The 15461-nt window shown below is 45.2% G+C and overlaps 1 protein-coding gene across 1 annotated transcript; it reads left to right on the forward strand.

Annotated features, from left to right (window-relative positions):
- Positions 1-171: 171 nt before the first annotated feature.
- Positions 172-7362, forward strand: Dlg5l9 (discs large MAGUK scaffold protein 5 like 9). Its single transcript, XM_063274776.1, has 5 exons — positions 172-346; positions 1090-1252; positions 2406-2537; positions 2995-3171; positions 6773-7362. The coding sequence occupies exons 1-5, from the start codon at positions 196-198 to the stop codon at positions 6855-6857; spliced, it is 708 nt and encodes a 235-aa protein (XP_063130846.1). The 5' UTR covers positions 172-195; the 3' UTR covers positions 6858-7362.
- Positions 7363-15461: the final 8099 nt, after the last annotated feature.

Genomic DNA, 15461 nt, shown 5'->3' on the forward strand with positions numbered 1-15461 from the left:
TCTGGAAAAGCCACTGCAGAACCTGGTCAGTCTGGGTGGAGGTAGTTAGCAAGTAAGCTATGGCATTTCCCAGTGACATCACCGATGGTGTCTTCCCTAGAAATTCTCTTGTATCCAGGAGACACTAGAATGTTCTGTGATGTCAGCAGTGTTGTGGTGACACCAACTGCCTGAGCGATTTCCCTTCATTTCCTAATGGGTTCCCGAGGAGGCATGTTCTCCAGGATCCTCAGTCTCTTTCGGAGGGACAATCATATCCATGCAGAGACCAGACCAAGGCAGAGGGAGGCCAGCCTTCTATCACGTTGGAGAACAAGACGAATGGAAAAGTCCTTGAGGAGGTCACGTGAGTACTGGGCAGGGCAAGGGGAGCTTCCTGGAGGAGGTTGGCTTGAGCTGGTCCTTCCAGGAGTAGGACGTATGATTTAGAGCCTCAGTCTTCCTAAATGGCTGACTCAGACTCAACAATTTCTGATCATTAGTTTGACAGAGAACCAAGACCTGGTATATGTCAAGGGGCTTGTCTTGGATTTCTTTAATGTCATGGGCAGTGCCAACGAATAACAGGATGAGCCTGTGTAAGAATAACAAAGTGTCTCTCTCAGGATAGGCTGTGGAAGCACTTCATTCTCAGCTGTGACCTGTAGATTACGTGGGTAATTGATGCCAAGAGGGATACTCTCCTGGTCATATATCATGGTCTCAGTTACTTTGTCCTTGAACACACATGACTAGGGATTCAAGATGTTAAGCAGTTTGGACTCAAGGACTTACCTGCCTCACATCAGACATTAGCTGAGAAGGTCCTCCAATTCTTCTTGTTTAGGCCAGCTTTAGAATTTCAGTGACAGAAGAATGGCTGTAGGAGGTGTGGTCTATATCCATGATGGCATATGTCACCATATGGCTATGATGGTGGGGAACAGGGACCTAGCTGAGTTCAGCTTAAAGATAGCTTTCTTGCTCCATCAGGGATTCACTGTATCTGTAGAACTGTTCATCCTCAGACTTCTGTTTTAGAGTAAGCATAGTTTTTCTTGACACTATGTCCACATATATGCCTGTTCACTGGTGTTTATCCACCTACAGAGTTTGATCAGAAGGCATCATCCCAACGCTCCACGACACCTGTTGAGGAGGAGAGAATGAAGCGTTTGGAGAACCTCAAAACTGATCTCCACAAGATGCAGAAGGAGAGAGATGAACTCAGGAGAATCCTGGCTGATTACCCAGGAAAGAATTTAAATGACAGGTAGTCACAATGCAAGTTCTGTTAAATCCACATTTCCTCACATCACAGTAGGCTACAACTCCAGGGTGTCCTCATAGTCAAAATCACTTTCCTGATTGCATCAGAATGTGAAGTTCAGATGGGAATGAGATGGTGGCACAGGCTATTTTGATTCCTACAAACGTAAATCATAGCCTGTGGCCTGAATCACAGTCTGGGAATAAGGGTAGTAGTGTGTGAGCTCTCAGTGTGTGGTTTAAGTAGCCTGGACAGGTGTTGGTTTATGGGAATTTCTAGGTGCTCTGATTATGACCAGTCATTGTTGTAATTGACGCGGAGGTGCTTTGGGTTCAATAGATCCTGTGAAGGGCTGGAGGGGCCTAATCCTTCTTGCTGCCTCACAGTGTGTGACTGGACTGACAACAGGGTATCATTGGTTTTCTCTGATTTTATTCATTGTATTTTGAGATAATGTCACATCCTTATATTCATTTGGCATTCTAATTGTATGAAAGAGAGAGAGAGAGAGAGAGAGAGAGAGAGAGAGAGAGAGAGTTTTGTGTGAGTTTGTGTGTGTGTATGCATGTGTGAGTGTGTTTGTGTGTATCCCTTAAGATATGGGTATTCTATGTTCTGATTTGGCCTGAGAATTATCCTGTGTCAATTTCCATGGCATGATAATGATGAGGCTGACAGCCTCACTTTGAGCAGTAGAACAGTTCACATCTGCTCATGTGGACGCACATGGGAATCTCCTGGTGTGTGCTATAAATTCTTTTCCCTGTGAATACTGTTCATGTTCCTTTGGGTTTTCATGTAGCAATAGATTGTATGATTGAGAATTGTTACCTAAGAACAGGAGAATAGTCTTCATGGGTTAAAGCTGGAATCTGGATCGTGGCACAGGGTCCTCGAATGTTCTTGGCAAGCTAGTCTATTCCTTCAAACCCTGTCAGGGAGCTCAAGCAAATCAGCTTCCTCCTTTTGTTTCCTGGCACTGCTGTCCCTGTGTCCATAATAATAAATTGAATAAATACCAAATGGACCCAGTACCAAGGAGCAAGGGCGTGGCATATCCAAGGCTGGGCTAGTTCAGGATTCAGTCTGAATTCATGTAATTCTTGAATCCTTCATTCATAATGTTATTTGATCCTTGGAACATGCCCTACCACAGGAACAACTTTGAGTCTGAGATGCTCATGAAGCAGCACCAGGAAGTGATGACCGACATGAAGAAAATGAGTGAGCAGATCAATTATGCTTTGGTCAAATGTAAACACCTTACACTGGAAAATGACTGGTACTGGTGAGTAACTTACAAGGTTGTGACCCAGCACTAGGCACAGCATGTATCAGCCCATTCTTATCTTTGAAGTAAAGTGAGGATCAGGCTTTATAGTGTTTGAAGCATACCAGGAAGCCTGTCTCTAAGGAAGGCTCTAGGACACACAGGACACAGAAAGATTGGCCTCCAAGGGAAATTCTAATAAAATGGACATATAAACACACATAAAGATTAAGGCCTCTTCTGGGAAAAACTTGAATCAATGGTGTCAGGTTTTTGAGAAATGCCCTGAGTGTTCTGGAATGTTGCTCTTTTCTCCATTTGACCTGTCTCTAGGTTATGCTCCATGGCTACTGTGGACTTGGACTATAATCTAGGACTCTCTTCTGATCAGGACCCTAGAAGGGGGAATGGACTTGGAGAAGTGGGATGAAGTTGGAGACTGGCTGGGATTTACCATTTTTTCTTTGTGTCTCAGCCACAGCTTCTATCCCCTCCTAACTGAGTTTTTTGAGCTGAAGAACAATGCCCAGAGAGCAAGGAATGAGAACAGGGAGCTTCTATGGGATCAGATTGCATTGGAAGAGTCCATTAAGGAAACAACAAGGTTCTGTGGGGAAGCCAGTATGAAAATCTGCATAACAAGCAGCCTAAGGTAGGATGAATGAAGCATCAAGGGCAGGTTTTCCTGATATCTAAGCAGAAACCAAGTCAAACCAATTTAACCTTTCTCCAACTTATCCAGACACTCTCCTAGGACTCATCCAGTTGTTCATTTCTTTGACCATTTACAAAACTTTCTGTGATGTTGGCTTCACGGAAGAAACTGGAGGATTGACAACGAAATCCTCCTGCTCAACTAGAAAATGCATTTCCTTAAGGGGGATCTGTTGATCACACATTGCACACTTACATGCCATTATGCTAGAGGGATGCCATGTGGTAGCCGTCTTTGTAGTGCCCAGAATTGATTAGAGTTCAGTTCACTTGCCAAAAGAATGGCTCTCACTGTCAGTTATGATGGGGCTTGTGGACTTTCTCTCCTTTTCCCTGTACATTGAAAATGGTCCCTTCTGCCTGTCCAAATCGTGGTTTACAGTGACAGAGCTTGAGAAGCAGTGTGTCAGTCCTGTTCTATGTCAGTGTTTTAGTGTTCTTTCCTGGGGCTTCTGTCCTGGAGCTGACTGGATGAACAGGGATGTAAGAAAGGCTTCTCTCAGGGTGAGGGTTTGTGTGAGATATGTGAGGGTTAGAGGGAAATTTTTCTCCAACTCTCTCAACCTCGTGTGCCCAAGAAGTGCATTCCCTACACAGGTTTACTCTATAAGGGATGGAGAGCAGTGTCTACGCTCTCACTTGACACATTTCCTTTGCCTAATCTGTATTCAACAACTGTGCTTCCAGAAGGATGGCCTCCTCATTCTTTTCTGCTTCTCACTTGTGATTTCTCTCTCTCTCTCTCTCTCTCTCTCTCTCTCTCTCTCTCTCTCTCTCTCTCTCCCTCCATCCCTCCCTTGTTCCCTCCCTCCCCCTCTCCATTTTTCTCTGACTCTCTGTGTGTGTGTCTGTGTGTGTGTGTTTGTGTCCTTGGGCACAGATGTGTGAACATGTTTATGGCTATGGTGTATATTTTACATTGGGAGTCGCTTGTTTTAAGTGTTTGTGGTATGGGTGCTTACATATAGAAGTGTGTATTTGTGTGTTCATGCATATGTGTGTGTGTGAACTCATCAAGTTTATGAACACAGACACATATATTTATATATATTTTATTAGTCTATATGTACACATATAGAAGCATGTAAAAGTATATATATATATACATATATATAAAGAGAGAGAGAGAGAAGAAGAGGAAACACAATGTTTCCAATTATTTTTAAACTGTTCTTAATGGGGTATTGATTACTATTGAAATTATTACAGTGTGAAAACTATTCATCAACATTGACATTACTTGGAGAAATCTCAGGAATGGGGTACAGGGATGTGAGGAGAGGCTGCTGTGTGAAATCCATGTACCTGAGTGTGGAAACTGCTGACTCAGGGCTCTTCTGCCTCCTTTGCTCTCGCTGTGCAGTAACACTGGAAGGTCACGTGCTTGTTGTGTCTTCTCAACATCCTGGTTATGTTAATCGTTACCTGCCACCACTTTCTCTCCAGAATTGCCTAAACTTGGTTGAATATACCTTGGCTTGGAGTTTGGTCTGGAATTTGTTAATTTAAAGATTAATTTGCTTAGAGTTGAATCTGCAAGCAGAAGATGTCCAGGAGTTATGCTGAGGTGGAATCACATCTTTGCCTCAGACAGAAACTTAGGCTCAAAATAGTCCACAGCACTCACCCTGTGTTGGGACTGTGGCACTCTTAACTATTGTTATTCAAAATCATTTGATCTGAGTGAAAATCACCTATAAGGAGGGTTTAGAAACTGATGACCCTCAGACATTGCTGGAGGTGTCAAATGGGTCGCCCTGTGAGAAGTCATGCACAACTTTTGTGCAAGTTCAACCTTTGACACAGCGATTCCAGAACAAGAAGTAGGTGTCAGCAGAGAAACTGTGGCACATTAGTGTGGTAGTGGTTCACCTCAGAGCAGCCATGAAGCAAAATTATCCAGAAGTCCACCAGTCAGCAAGTGAAAAGGTACAATGTTGTCCAGCCCTTCAATGGACTGTGTCTGAGTTTGATTATACCTGCCAGCATTTGACTTTGAATCAGTCAGTCTTATCTCACTTGAATTATATCTGATAGCATCCCATTACATGTTTTACCTTGGATTGTGGTTGTGGAGATTTCCTAGCTGTTTGTGCTGGTAGTTTGGCTGCCCTGTCAGGTACTGTATCCTAAATGGACCTCATATTGAAAAATGCAGCTCACTTTGCATGCACTGGGAAACAGTGAGCAGAGGACTGAAGAGGCTCACCTGCCCCCACCCAGTGCTCTGTTGCCTGAAATCAGCCTCCTGTGCACGGCCTTGTGAACGTGCTAAGCCGGCTTGGCTAACAGGCCTAGATGTCACATTTCTAATTTCTGATTTTCAGGGGAATACACTTTATTGGCTGAGCTGTCTTTAGCCTAAGCTCACTGTGTACTTACCCCATTCCAGGTTTTTTTTCTTATGCCACAATAGTAGACTGGGTGATCTCTTCTATTATCATTAACTGGGAAACTAACCACATTCTGCAAAATACTCTGCTTGTCTGTGTGAACAAATATATTTGGGTGAGTTCAAAGGTGTGTATGTCTGAATGTCTGTCTGTCTGTCTCTGTATACATGCCTGTCTCCATGGACAATATAATCTTCTAATGACCAGGATGAGGAGAGAATGGAGGAAAGTCTGTAGGACCCCCTGAGTCAGAACAAACTGGTCACTGAGCAAAAGGCCTTGGCTGGGAAGATGCGACATCATTTCGGTGTCACTGAGATGATTTGAAAGCACAGGATGAGAGGACCCAAGTAGATTCCCTGTACTTATGAACTGTCTTATTGGGTGTGTGACTTTCTCCATAGTTCTCACCATCTGTCAGCCAGGAGCAGCTCAGAATATTATTCTTGTCCATTTTAAAAGAAATTCTGTCCATGAAGTGTGTGTGATCCATAGAGATTCTGGCTCTTGTGTACTGATCCCTCCAGTCTGAGCTCTCTTGTATTATCTGAGCCCCGTGCCTTTAAGTCTCCCCACAAAGAGTTTTACGATACACATAAACAAAGGGATGGTATAGTTTATTTTCTGCATGAGTATCTCCTTTAGAGTTCAATGCCTACCCTTGGCAAGATTTCCATGCAGATATTCTTGCCAAATATAATATCACTTCAGTGTGCATGTACTTCTTGAGATATTGTTTCTGTGGGTCTTTGCAGATATTGAGGTTGTAAGTGGACCCCAGGCATATTCCTGCACTGGAGGAATAATAATAGTCTTCATTTCAGTGATGGCCAGGCCTCCAAGGCCTTCCTATTGTTTTGTAGGTTGTTCACATGTCTCCTCATCTGACATTGAGATATTGCTAAATCATTTTAAAATATAATATATATATATAGACGGTTGGAATTATCTGCTGTTCACTGTTCAATTTTTAGCAGTTTTAAAAGCTGGGAAAATATGCAGGCCTGTGGGATCTCTTACCCTTCTGTCTTGGGCATGAGAAAATGACCTCAGATGAAAGATCATCCTGGATTATCCTGCTGAATTGTGCGCTGTGTATGGGAGAAGTGACATGGCAGGTCCTCACCAGGTTTTTTTTACCCCTAGGTCTGAACACTCCAGCAGACGCTTGCCCATGGCCCAGACCAGGACTACAGCTCTCAGAGACAGACCTGTCCACCAGGAGCACTGAGGGTGCAAAGATTGACAACTCCTCCCGCATCTCAGTCCTTGTCACCGTTCCAATCTTGGGCTTAATTTGAAAGACCTTGAGATGTGGCATGGAACATGCCTCACGTTTAACCTTTTGACGACTTGTCCATCAACAACCAACCACCCCAAAATAGGCAGGTCTACATTCCTCTTGAGGAGATTTTACCATCTTTCCTGCCTTTCTGCTGTGTTTGCAAGGCCAGCAACAGGCTGGAGTTATATGTTGAAAAATCAGCATGAATTGAATGCTGACTAATTTACTTGTTATATTTGGTTTTTAGTTTGAAGTTTGGTTGTTTTATGCATTTGTTTTTATTTGTTTAAGTTTGAAGTTTTGTTTTTCATTTGTTAACTTTAGTTTTTTTAATTAATATGCCATATTCCTAAGGCTATATACATTGAACTCATTGACTCCCCAATTTAAAATGTTCTTGAATAAATTAATGTTTGCCTATAAATAAAAATGTGACCTTTAACCCTTCACTCACAAGGCCGTCCTGAGTCGTGTGTGGTTCTTCCTCCTGTAACAGCACAAGTGTAAGGCAACAGTGGTTTTCTGCAAGTCTCATGCAGCGTAGGCTTCACCATCAGTTCACAGCCAGCCAGAGCTGCACAGGAAACTGTGCTCTTGATGTAGACAGTGTGTCATGCTCTGTGGAACCCCCTTCATGATGAAAAATGTCCTCGCTTCATCCCTGTGGTCACAAATTTAGCTTCCTTTATAATGACAAACACAGAAGTATTTCTCTAATACATTAGAGGACATACAAACATTGATTATGGGAATATAAAATGTTCAGGACACACAGAGTTTGATGCCTGTGGATTCCTTGAAATACAGCATCAGCTATGACTGCACATTTAATGAATTCCACCAATTTTAAGGGAATGAACATTTTTACTATTTTTGTTGTTGGTTTGTTTGTTGTTATTGATAATGATGTTTTGCTGAGTTCATTTTGATATATATCATAGCTTCTTTTGGGCGGAGGTCGTACACGGTTTTGAAATATTTCCTTTTTGTAATTTGTAGTGATATTTTTATCTATATTTCAAACATTATGCCACTTTCCAGTTTCATCCCAGAAAACCCCTATTCTCTCCCCAGAACGCCCACCTCCATGTGGGTGCTACCCCAAGTGCCTGTCCTCTCCCTCCCACCTCCCCATATTCGTTTTCATGCAATTCTGCCAACGGCCAGCAGAGGGCAGTGGATTTCACTCAGACCTGAGGTGACAGAGAATTGTTAATTGCCCCTTAGGTCCTCTGAGATTCAAATTCTCAAACTGATGGGCCATGTCTCCAGTCCCTGTCCTGGACTTTTGCAATGAATTCTATTATTTACAACTTGTCTGCCAATTCTGTGAGTTCATTGAGAGAGCATTATCTAATTTGTCATTAATAATTTTTTAAATGACCATTTGCAGAAATGGTAAACATTATTTCCTTGTGCACATTCACTAATGGGCTTATATAAAACATATTTTAAAAACTAAAACACTATATTTAAAAAACATAATTCAAATGGGCTATATATATATAAGCATAATACTCACAGATGAAGAAACTTAAATGACTTAGAAACTCATATTAAATATTTATCATCCTTGGACACTACAGAAATGCCAATGAAAATTATTCTGAGATATTTTTTCATACCTTTCATAACTTAGTTTAGTAACACATAAGAGAATTCACTCCTCCTGGGTTATGGAGCAAGGGGAACATTGAGAGTCTCCTGTAGATTTGCAATGCAAATTTCTGTAGCAACTTTGGAAATCAGAATGCTGTGTCTTCAGGAAGGTGGTAATGGGTAAACCTCAAGACACAACACCAAGGCCTATATCCTAATGTTGTCTCATCCTAGTATAGACACCCTTTCTCCACCATGTTCAGTGAAGCTCTCTTATAATATTCAGAATTTGGAAATATTCAAGTGGTCCCTTACGAGATGAGTGCATAAAGAAAGCATGGTGCATTTCCAGACAGGATTGCTGATCAATAACTACAAAAGGAAAAAGGAAAGCATGTAATTTTCAGGACAATGAATGGGTCTTGTAAAATCATCCTGGATGAGGTGATCCAGATCAATGAGGACAAATGGGATTCGTATTCACTTTAATCTGAAGGTTAACTCTTCAATCTGTGTGACTGTGTGATCAGTTTAGTGTGAGGGTCTAGGGACGTGGGCCAGACTGTCCCCATTTAGGGAAGTACAAGTTCACTCATGGATGCTGAGGGACAGTGTCAGGACAGGAATGTTGAATGTGAAGAGACAGGGAGAGGGCGGCAGTGGAGGGAACATAGAGAGGGACAGCTGATATTGAGAGTCATTTGAGGCAGTGAATTGAAGCCTAATGGAGTAAAAATACAAATTATTTTTTCAAAATTTTTTATCGAGGTAACTAAAGATTTATTATGGGTGCAAGGACAGAAGATAAAATATCGATTGGGTTCATCTATGTGAAATTTCAATAAAAGTGAGTCACAAAAATTATGGAGTTCAATCTTCAGTTAATCTATGTAACAGACAATGTATATCTGGTCCTTATGGAGACATATGTCAAAATCTCTGTTGAAAACATAAATATATTATCAATGTGCAAATGTGTTCTAGGCACTGTCCAACACTCTCCCTTCTATTAGCTTCTGCAGATCTGAGTTTATGTTAATGTCCTTGATCCACTTGGACTTGAAATTTGTAGAAAGAAATAGAAATGGATCAATTTGCACTCTGCTACAAGCAGACCACCACTGAAGGTAGCGTCATTCTTAAAATGCTTTCTGTTTTCCATTCAGTTGTTTTGGAATCATTGTCAAAGATCAAGTGATCATAGGTGTGTGGGTTTATTTAAGGGTCTTCAATTCTAGTTCACTCCTCCACCTGTCTGTGTTACCATCACCACTAAGCTTTTTCTCACTGTTTCTCTGCAGTACATCTTCATGCCGAAATGGCGATTCGCGCCGAAGTTCTTATATTGTTGAGAATTGTTTGGGCCATTCTTTCTTTCTTTTTCTTTTTCTTTTTTTTTTTTTTGTGAAGAATTGAGTTGCATTTTGATGGAGATTTTTTTTTTACTTTTTTTTTTTTTGGTTCTTTTTTTTTTTTGGAGCCGGGGACCGAACCCAGGGCCTTGCGCTTCCTAGGCAAGCGCTCTACCACTGAGCTAAATCCCCAACCCCTTGATGGAGATTTTTTAATCTGGAGACTGCTTTTGTTTAGATGACCTTTTTTTAACCATGCTCCTTCACGATGATCCATGAACACAGGAAACCTCCCATCCTCTGAGGTCCTCTTTCACTTCATTCCTAAGAGACTTCTATTTCTTGCCATATGGCTTTTCACTTGCTCGCTTCGAATTATGCCAAGATATTTTTTTTGGAGAAATGCAGTGACGCTTTTAATCAATCACACTTGTGTTTTTGCAATTGACCGGGACAAAAATAAGGTCCGCAGTCTACCTTCTGACTGATGTTGTCCTGAGACAGGGTCTCATGTAGCGCAGCCTCACCTCAAACTCTCTGTGTGGCCAGTGATAACCCTAACCTTCTGATTCTCCTGCCTCCACTTCCCAAGTGCAGGGATTAGGGGTGTGCAGACAAGCTGATTTCTGTAAATGGGGTTCTGGGAACTTAACTCAGGGCTCCATACGTGGTAGGCAGGCACTCTAGCCAGGGACCCACACCCTCAGGTCACTGTAGCTGATCTAGAGCCACTGGGACATCAGAATTATCCAGCATGGCCACAGTAGCTGCTTCATGACAAACTCTCAATAATCAGACACTATTTTAATAATTATATCTATAACCAAATACTATTATAGATAATATTATTAAACAATCAAATAGTATTTAGGGAAAAACTTTAAAGTTGAGTTTTATGTAGAACATTACATTTCTCCCTGGAACTGTCCTTTGATTAAAAACTAGAAGTGATATGAATGCTTTTTCCAGTCACAGTAGTTAAGTCCTCCTAAGTCACTAGACATCCTCCCATAGACATTGCTGGAAATGTACACTCGCAAGTTTGTAGGACCTTGGCAAACCATATTCTTTCTTTGAGCTTTCAGAGATGGTGAGCCTGTTTGGGTCAGTATGAGCGTTGTGATGGAGGTTTGACTGTGGCATCAGCACATAAGCAAAAAGCATTCTTTCTTGTATAAATCTAGACTGTCCCACCCACTCACACCAAACGAAATTAAGACAGTATTTCTAGTGTCCATCTCATCCCCCTGAGAGAACTCTAACTTGATGACATTGAGGTATTACCAGTCGACATTTGAGGTATTACCAGTTTGTGTCAAGTATACTGAACACCCGGGAAGCTTCGTAAGTAACAAAGTAAAATATTTCCCCTTTCTGCTAATGAGAATAAAAGGCACCGTGGGTAAAATGCACATCGTGCATTAAGCTTCCCAAATACCAAAGGCAGCATCTTAGGACGGCCCTTAGAAAACGGGATACTGGAAGACATTTTTAAAGTTTTCCAAATCTGTACAAATATAATTCACATTGTTGTGGATTCCAACACATTCACAGATGACAACCACGTACTTTGTCCCTCTCACTGGGCACACAGCCCACAGCTGCGGTGGGCTCCTTCCCTGACAAGGCCGTGCACTATGACATGTGCTCCTTGAAGGACCACCTCTAGCTGTCTGAGTTGCTACAGTCTCGCAAGTTCGGAGCAAAGGCAGAGTTGAACTCCTCCTCTGTGGCCTCCACACATTTCCCGCTCTGCTTGTAGACTAACGTGCCGTCCGTCCTCCTGTAGGATGAACTCTTGATTCTCTGGAACGGTATCTTTCCAGAGACCCGGGATAAGGATCCTTCCCTTCCTCCACTGCTATGCTTTGGGACTCTGGGGCTCTCCGGAGTTGCCCAGGTACTCAGAGGTGTTCCAGTCAATGACATCGATAACGGGGCACACCACGGCCGACTCCTTCTCGTGGATCCTCTGCAGCAGACTCCAGCCACCCCTCATGACAGTCACAGTGACAGTCCAGAAATGTCAGCACTTCGCCCCTGGCCGCAGAGGCTCCCAGTAGCCGGCTTGCACTAGGCCCTCTCTTGCTAGCACGGATCAGGCGCACCTTGGGCAGCTGTGACAGCTCTTGGCCAGGGGCTCCTTCAGGTGATCTCTGTCGCTGTAGTCATCTACCAGAATGACCTCCTCCAGCAGGATGTCAGGGGAAGTCTCTAGAACACTGTAAACTGTCCGAAGGAGTGTGGACCAGGCTTCATTATAAAATGCTATGACAATGGATGTTTTGGGCAGGTTATCATAATCATACCCGCAGGCCACGGAAGCAGGAACCTGGCGTCCTGGTAAGGTGCTCAGACAAGCACAGGGCTCTGGGCTGCACTCCTACCTCCAGTGGCACCAACCAGCTATGGGCCCTCAGCGCCACTCTACAACTAACTACCTGGTGGCCGGCTATGCTGCTTAGCCTGGCTAAGAGGCGCTCCCACCACCCGCCTTGCTGCTCACGCCCTACTTACCCTCTGGGCAAGGCCCAGGCCCCTGCCTGTGCCCATGCCACCCCAGTCCACGCCCTATGGCTTCCAGCCCATGGAGTGTTGCTGAAGCACAAGCGGGTGGACGAGGGTGGGGAGGCCCGCTACTGCAAGTACGGGTACTAGCCCGCCTCAGAAGATGTCCAGTGTTGGGAGAAAGCGAAGCCACCCGGGATGACAGAGGATGGCAGCAGAGGTGCTCTCAAGGTCCCTGGCTCCCCCACCTACAACCCGCAGCTGGAGCCCTGTGACAAGTTTGCAGAGCATGTTCCTGCCATGCACAGAGGCTCCCAGGAGCAGTCAGGGGAGCCCGCCAAAGGAGTGGACCCGGGGCGCTGGAGCTGGTGAGTGGCAGGATGGTGGACTGTGGGCACCTGGTGTATTGGTTAGACATGGCAGGTCAGGGCTCCCTCCGCGGACGGTGCTGTTCTTCAGGTCCCGCGGCTGATTCAAGGAGCTGCTGGGGCACTGCCTTGCCACCCAGCTTGGTGCCACGCTGCTGAGCCCATGGGAAAAGGCCTGGTGGCCTCCTGCCCTGTCAAGGGTGTGCACCTCCTGCAGGCAGCCTTTGCTGTGCTCTGAGGGAGCTGGAGCTGGCCTCTTAGTGCAGGGCACCCAGGGCTTCTTTGGGGTGAGCTGGGGCAGTTGTGTCAGCAGGCAGCAGCCCAGGCCAGCCTCTCCAGAGTGCACAGGTCCCTCTCCTACAAAGACATGGAGGCTGCTCTAGCCAAGGTGGGCCCTCGGGCTCCTCCCAAGGAGCTGTATTCATTATTTGAGTGGGACAAACTGTATGGGTCCTGACACTGAGGGTGGCAGAGGAAGTCAACTCTGCCTGGGGCGTGGGGGGACTGAGGTGGAGATGTCTTTGGCCAAAGGAGTGATGAATGTGGGGCTGGAGAAGAAAGGCTCTCCCTGTGGATTTGTTTTTTATGGGAAGGAAAATGCCTGCAGATTGATGCCGTAAGCGCCGGTGGACTCAAGTTTTTCCTATTATTGTGGACGGGAGGTTCGCCATCTCTGCTCAGCAGACCAGACACACCTGACATGAGTTGGCATCGGGGCCTAAGGAACTCCTGCTCTCTCTCCTTAGCCTCTGTCTCTTGTCCTCTGGACCACACCCTCCTTTCCCATTCTACTTTCTCAGTACTGGCCTAGTTTCCTCCTCAGGGTGTTGTCACTTACCCCTTCCTTTTCAGCTCCTCCTTCCCACCCCCATCTATCACCCTCTGCTTCTGTCTCTGCCTCACCCTGTGTCTCCCTGACTCTGTGCTTTAACCCACCCTCCCTCATTGTTCTGACTAACACTGCAGAGACTCTTGGCAGAAGTTCTTTTGGCCTGGAGGCTGAGAAAGGTGGACCAGGTAGCCCCAGGCCTCCTCTGTACCCTGCCCACCTGAAATCTTGGGGTCTTAGGGGTGGGACAAGGATAAAAACTACCCAAAGAAGGCTTTTGTTTTGCTCTTTGGTTTGTTCATTTTTTTTGAGGGGAAGTCCCAGAAATGCAGGTTGCTTAATAATTTAGGTCTCTAATTTTTGTAATATTTATTTTGTATTTGATGTGTTTTGTTTTATTTTGACAATTCAGGAAGAAACTGACCTCAGAAAGAGTGTTTGAGTTTGGCTGCTCTCCTATTACCCCAAGCCCCGTCCCTGGGGAGTAGATTCTCCCAGACCAGAGAGGTTTGGGCTAATGAGGAAGACCAGACAAGAGCCCCATACTGCTGTTCCAGGGATAGAAACAATGTATCTAAGAGCTTCCTCCCCAGGACTAGCTTGCAAGCAAGAGGTGAGGATGGGTCAGAGGCCCCAGAGGAAGGGGCTTGCTGCTTTCTTGCCATTCTCCACCTTGGGCCCCAGTCCTCAGCTTCCAGTGGTCTGCAAACCTTCCAGAGAGTTGGGGTACTCTTGTCCATTTCCTGCCTTAGAGGTGACCCAGGCAGAAGGTTCTCAGGCTATGTGACTGAAAGTAGGTTCTGTCAGAGATGCTCAATAAAAAGCTAAGAGGATTTCCTCAGGCATGAATGTGGTCTGGCCAGAAGTCTGGCTGGGCAACCTATTGATTACTAGGACCCAGGCCACCTGTGACAAGGCAGAGCAGTGCCCTGGAAAGGTTTCTGTGTGTCTGTGTGGGGCTGTCTACTTGTCCCTGTGGAGTGCTGGGTCTGGCTAGACCTGGAGGGCCTGGAGGGAACTGAGTGTTTTCCTATGATTCTGGTCCAGAGCCCTTCTCTGCAAATCACATCCCTCCTGCTCCTTCTCTTGACAAGGCTTCACCTCCTTGACCCCTCAGGCCATTTCACAATCTTTGGTGCAAGAAAGGACCCCTCCCCCCATCTTTGTCCCACCTTAACCTCCCTGCTTTGCCCCTCCAGCTCCTAGGTCCCTTCATTTTCTGGATGCTGAGGCTGCCATGAGAGACATGGCAGGGGCAGAGTGCTGAGGGCAGATGTGAGCAGAGGAGGGTGAACAGGGGAGTTGCTGTGTCCCCTTCATGTTTGTTCTCTGCAAGCCACTCTCTGGAGCCAGCCAACCAAGTGCAGGACTGGATACCTCAAAGTAGCCTCGAGTGATGCTGCAGATGACCCTCCATGGGGCACAGAGTAGGGGAATCTCTAAGATCTCGGGGTGGGGGTGGGGATACCAGGGCAGGGAAGTGAGGTTGGGAACCCAGCTGTCCTTTCAAGCAGCAGCATCACAAGGGGCTAGGTAAGAGATAATGGACCAGTACCTAAGGTCCCCACACTTGCTTTGCTGGGCTCTTTCTGTTTCCAGGTTTGGAAGCTTTTCACAAGAAGATAGTCCCCAGCGGCAGCACCTACCCCACAAGCATGGGGCAGGATGGCAGGGCAGAATGGCAGGGCAGGTTGAGCCCTAGCAATGTTGGGGTCATAGCAAAGAATCCAGGGACAGAGCACAGGGGAGGGCACACTGGCCCTCCATTCCCTTTGCTAACATTGGTTTGGGATCCTCTCTCAGTTGTGACACATTTCTACCTCATTTTGCTGTATCTTGTACATCCTGTTTATCTCCTGTCTGATGATGCTCTGTAGTTATGGTCTGTCTGCCT

Source organism: Rattus norvegicus, chromosome 15 (assembly GCF_036323735.1).
Source record: "Rattus norvegicus strain BN/NHsdMcwi chromosome 15, GRCr8, whole genome shotgun sequence".
NCBI classification, from domain to species: Eukaryota; Metazoa; Chordata; class Mammalia; order Rodentia; family Muridae; genus Rattus; species Rattus norvegicus.

Coding starts and splice junctions, on each gene's coding strand:
- Dlg5l9 (XM_063274776.1), top strand. CDS start 196: ATGGGTTCCCGAGGAGGCATGTTCTCCAGGATCCTCAGTCTCTTTCGG. Junction 347..1,089: donor AAAGTCCTTGAGGAGGTCAC/GTGAGTACTGGG, acceptor ATCCACCTACAG/AGTTTGATCAGAAGGCATCA. Junction 2,538..2,994: donor CTGGAAAATGACTGGTACTG/GTGAGTAACTTA, acceptor TTTGTGTCTCAG/CCACAGCTTCTATCCCCTCC.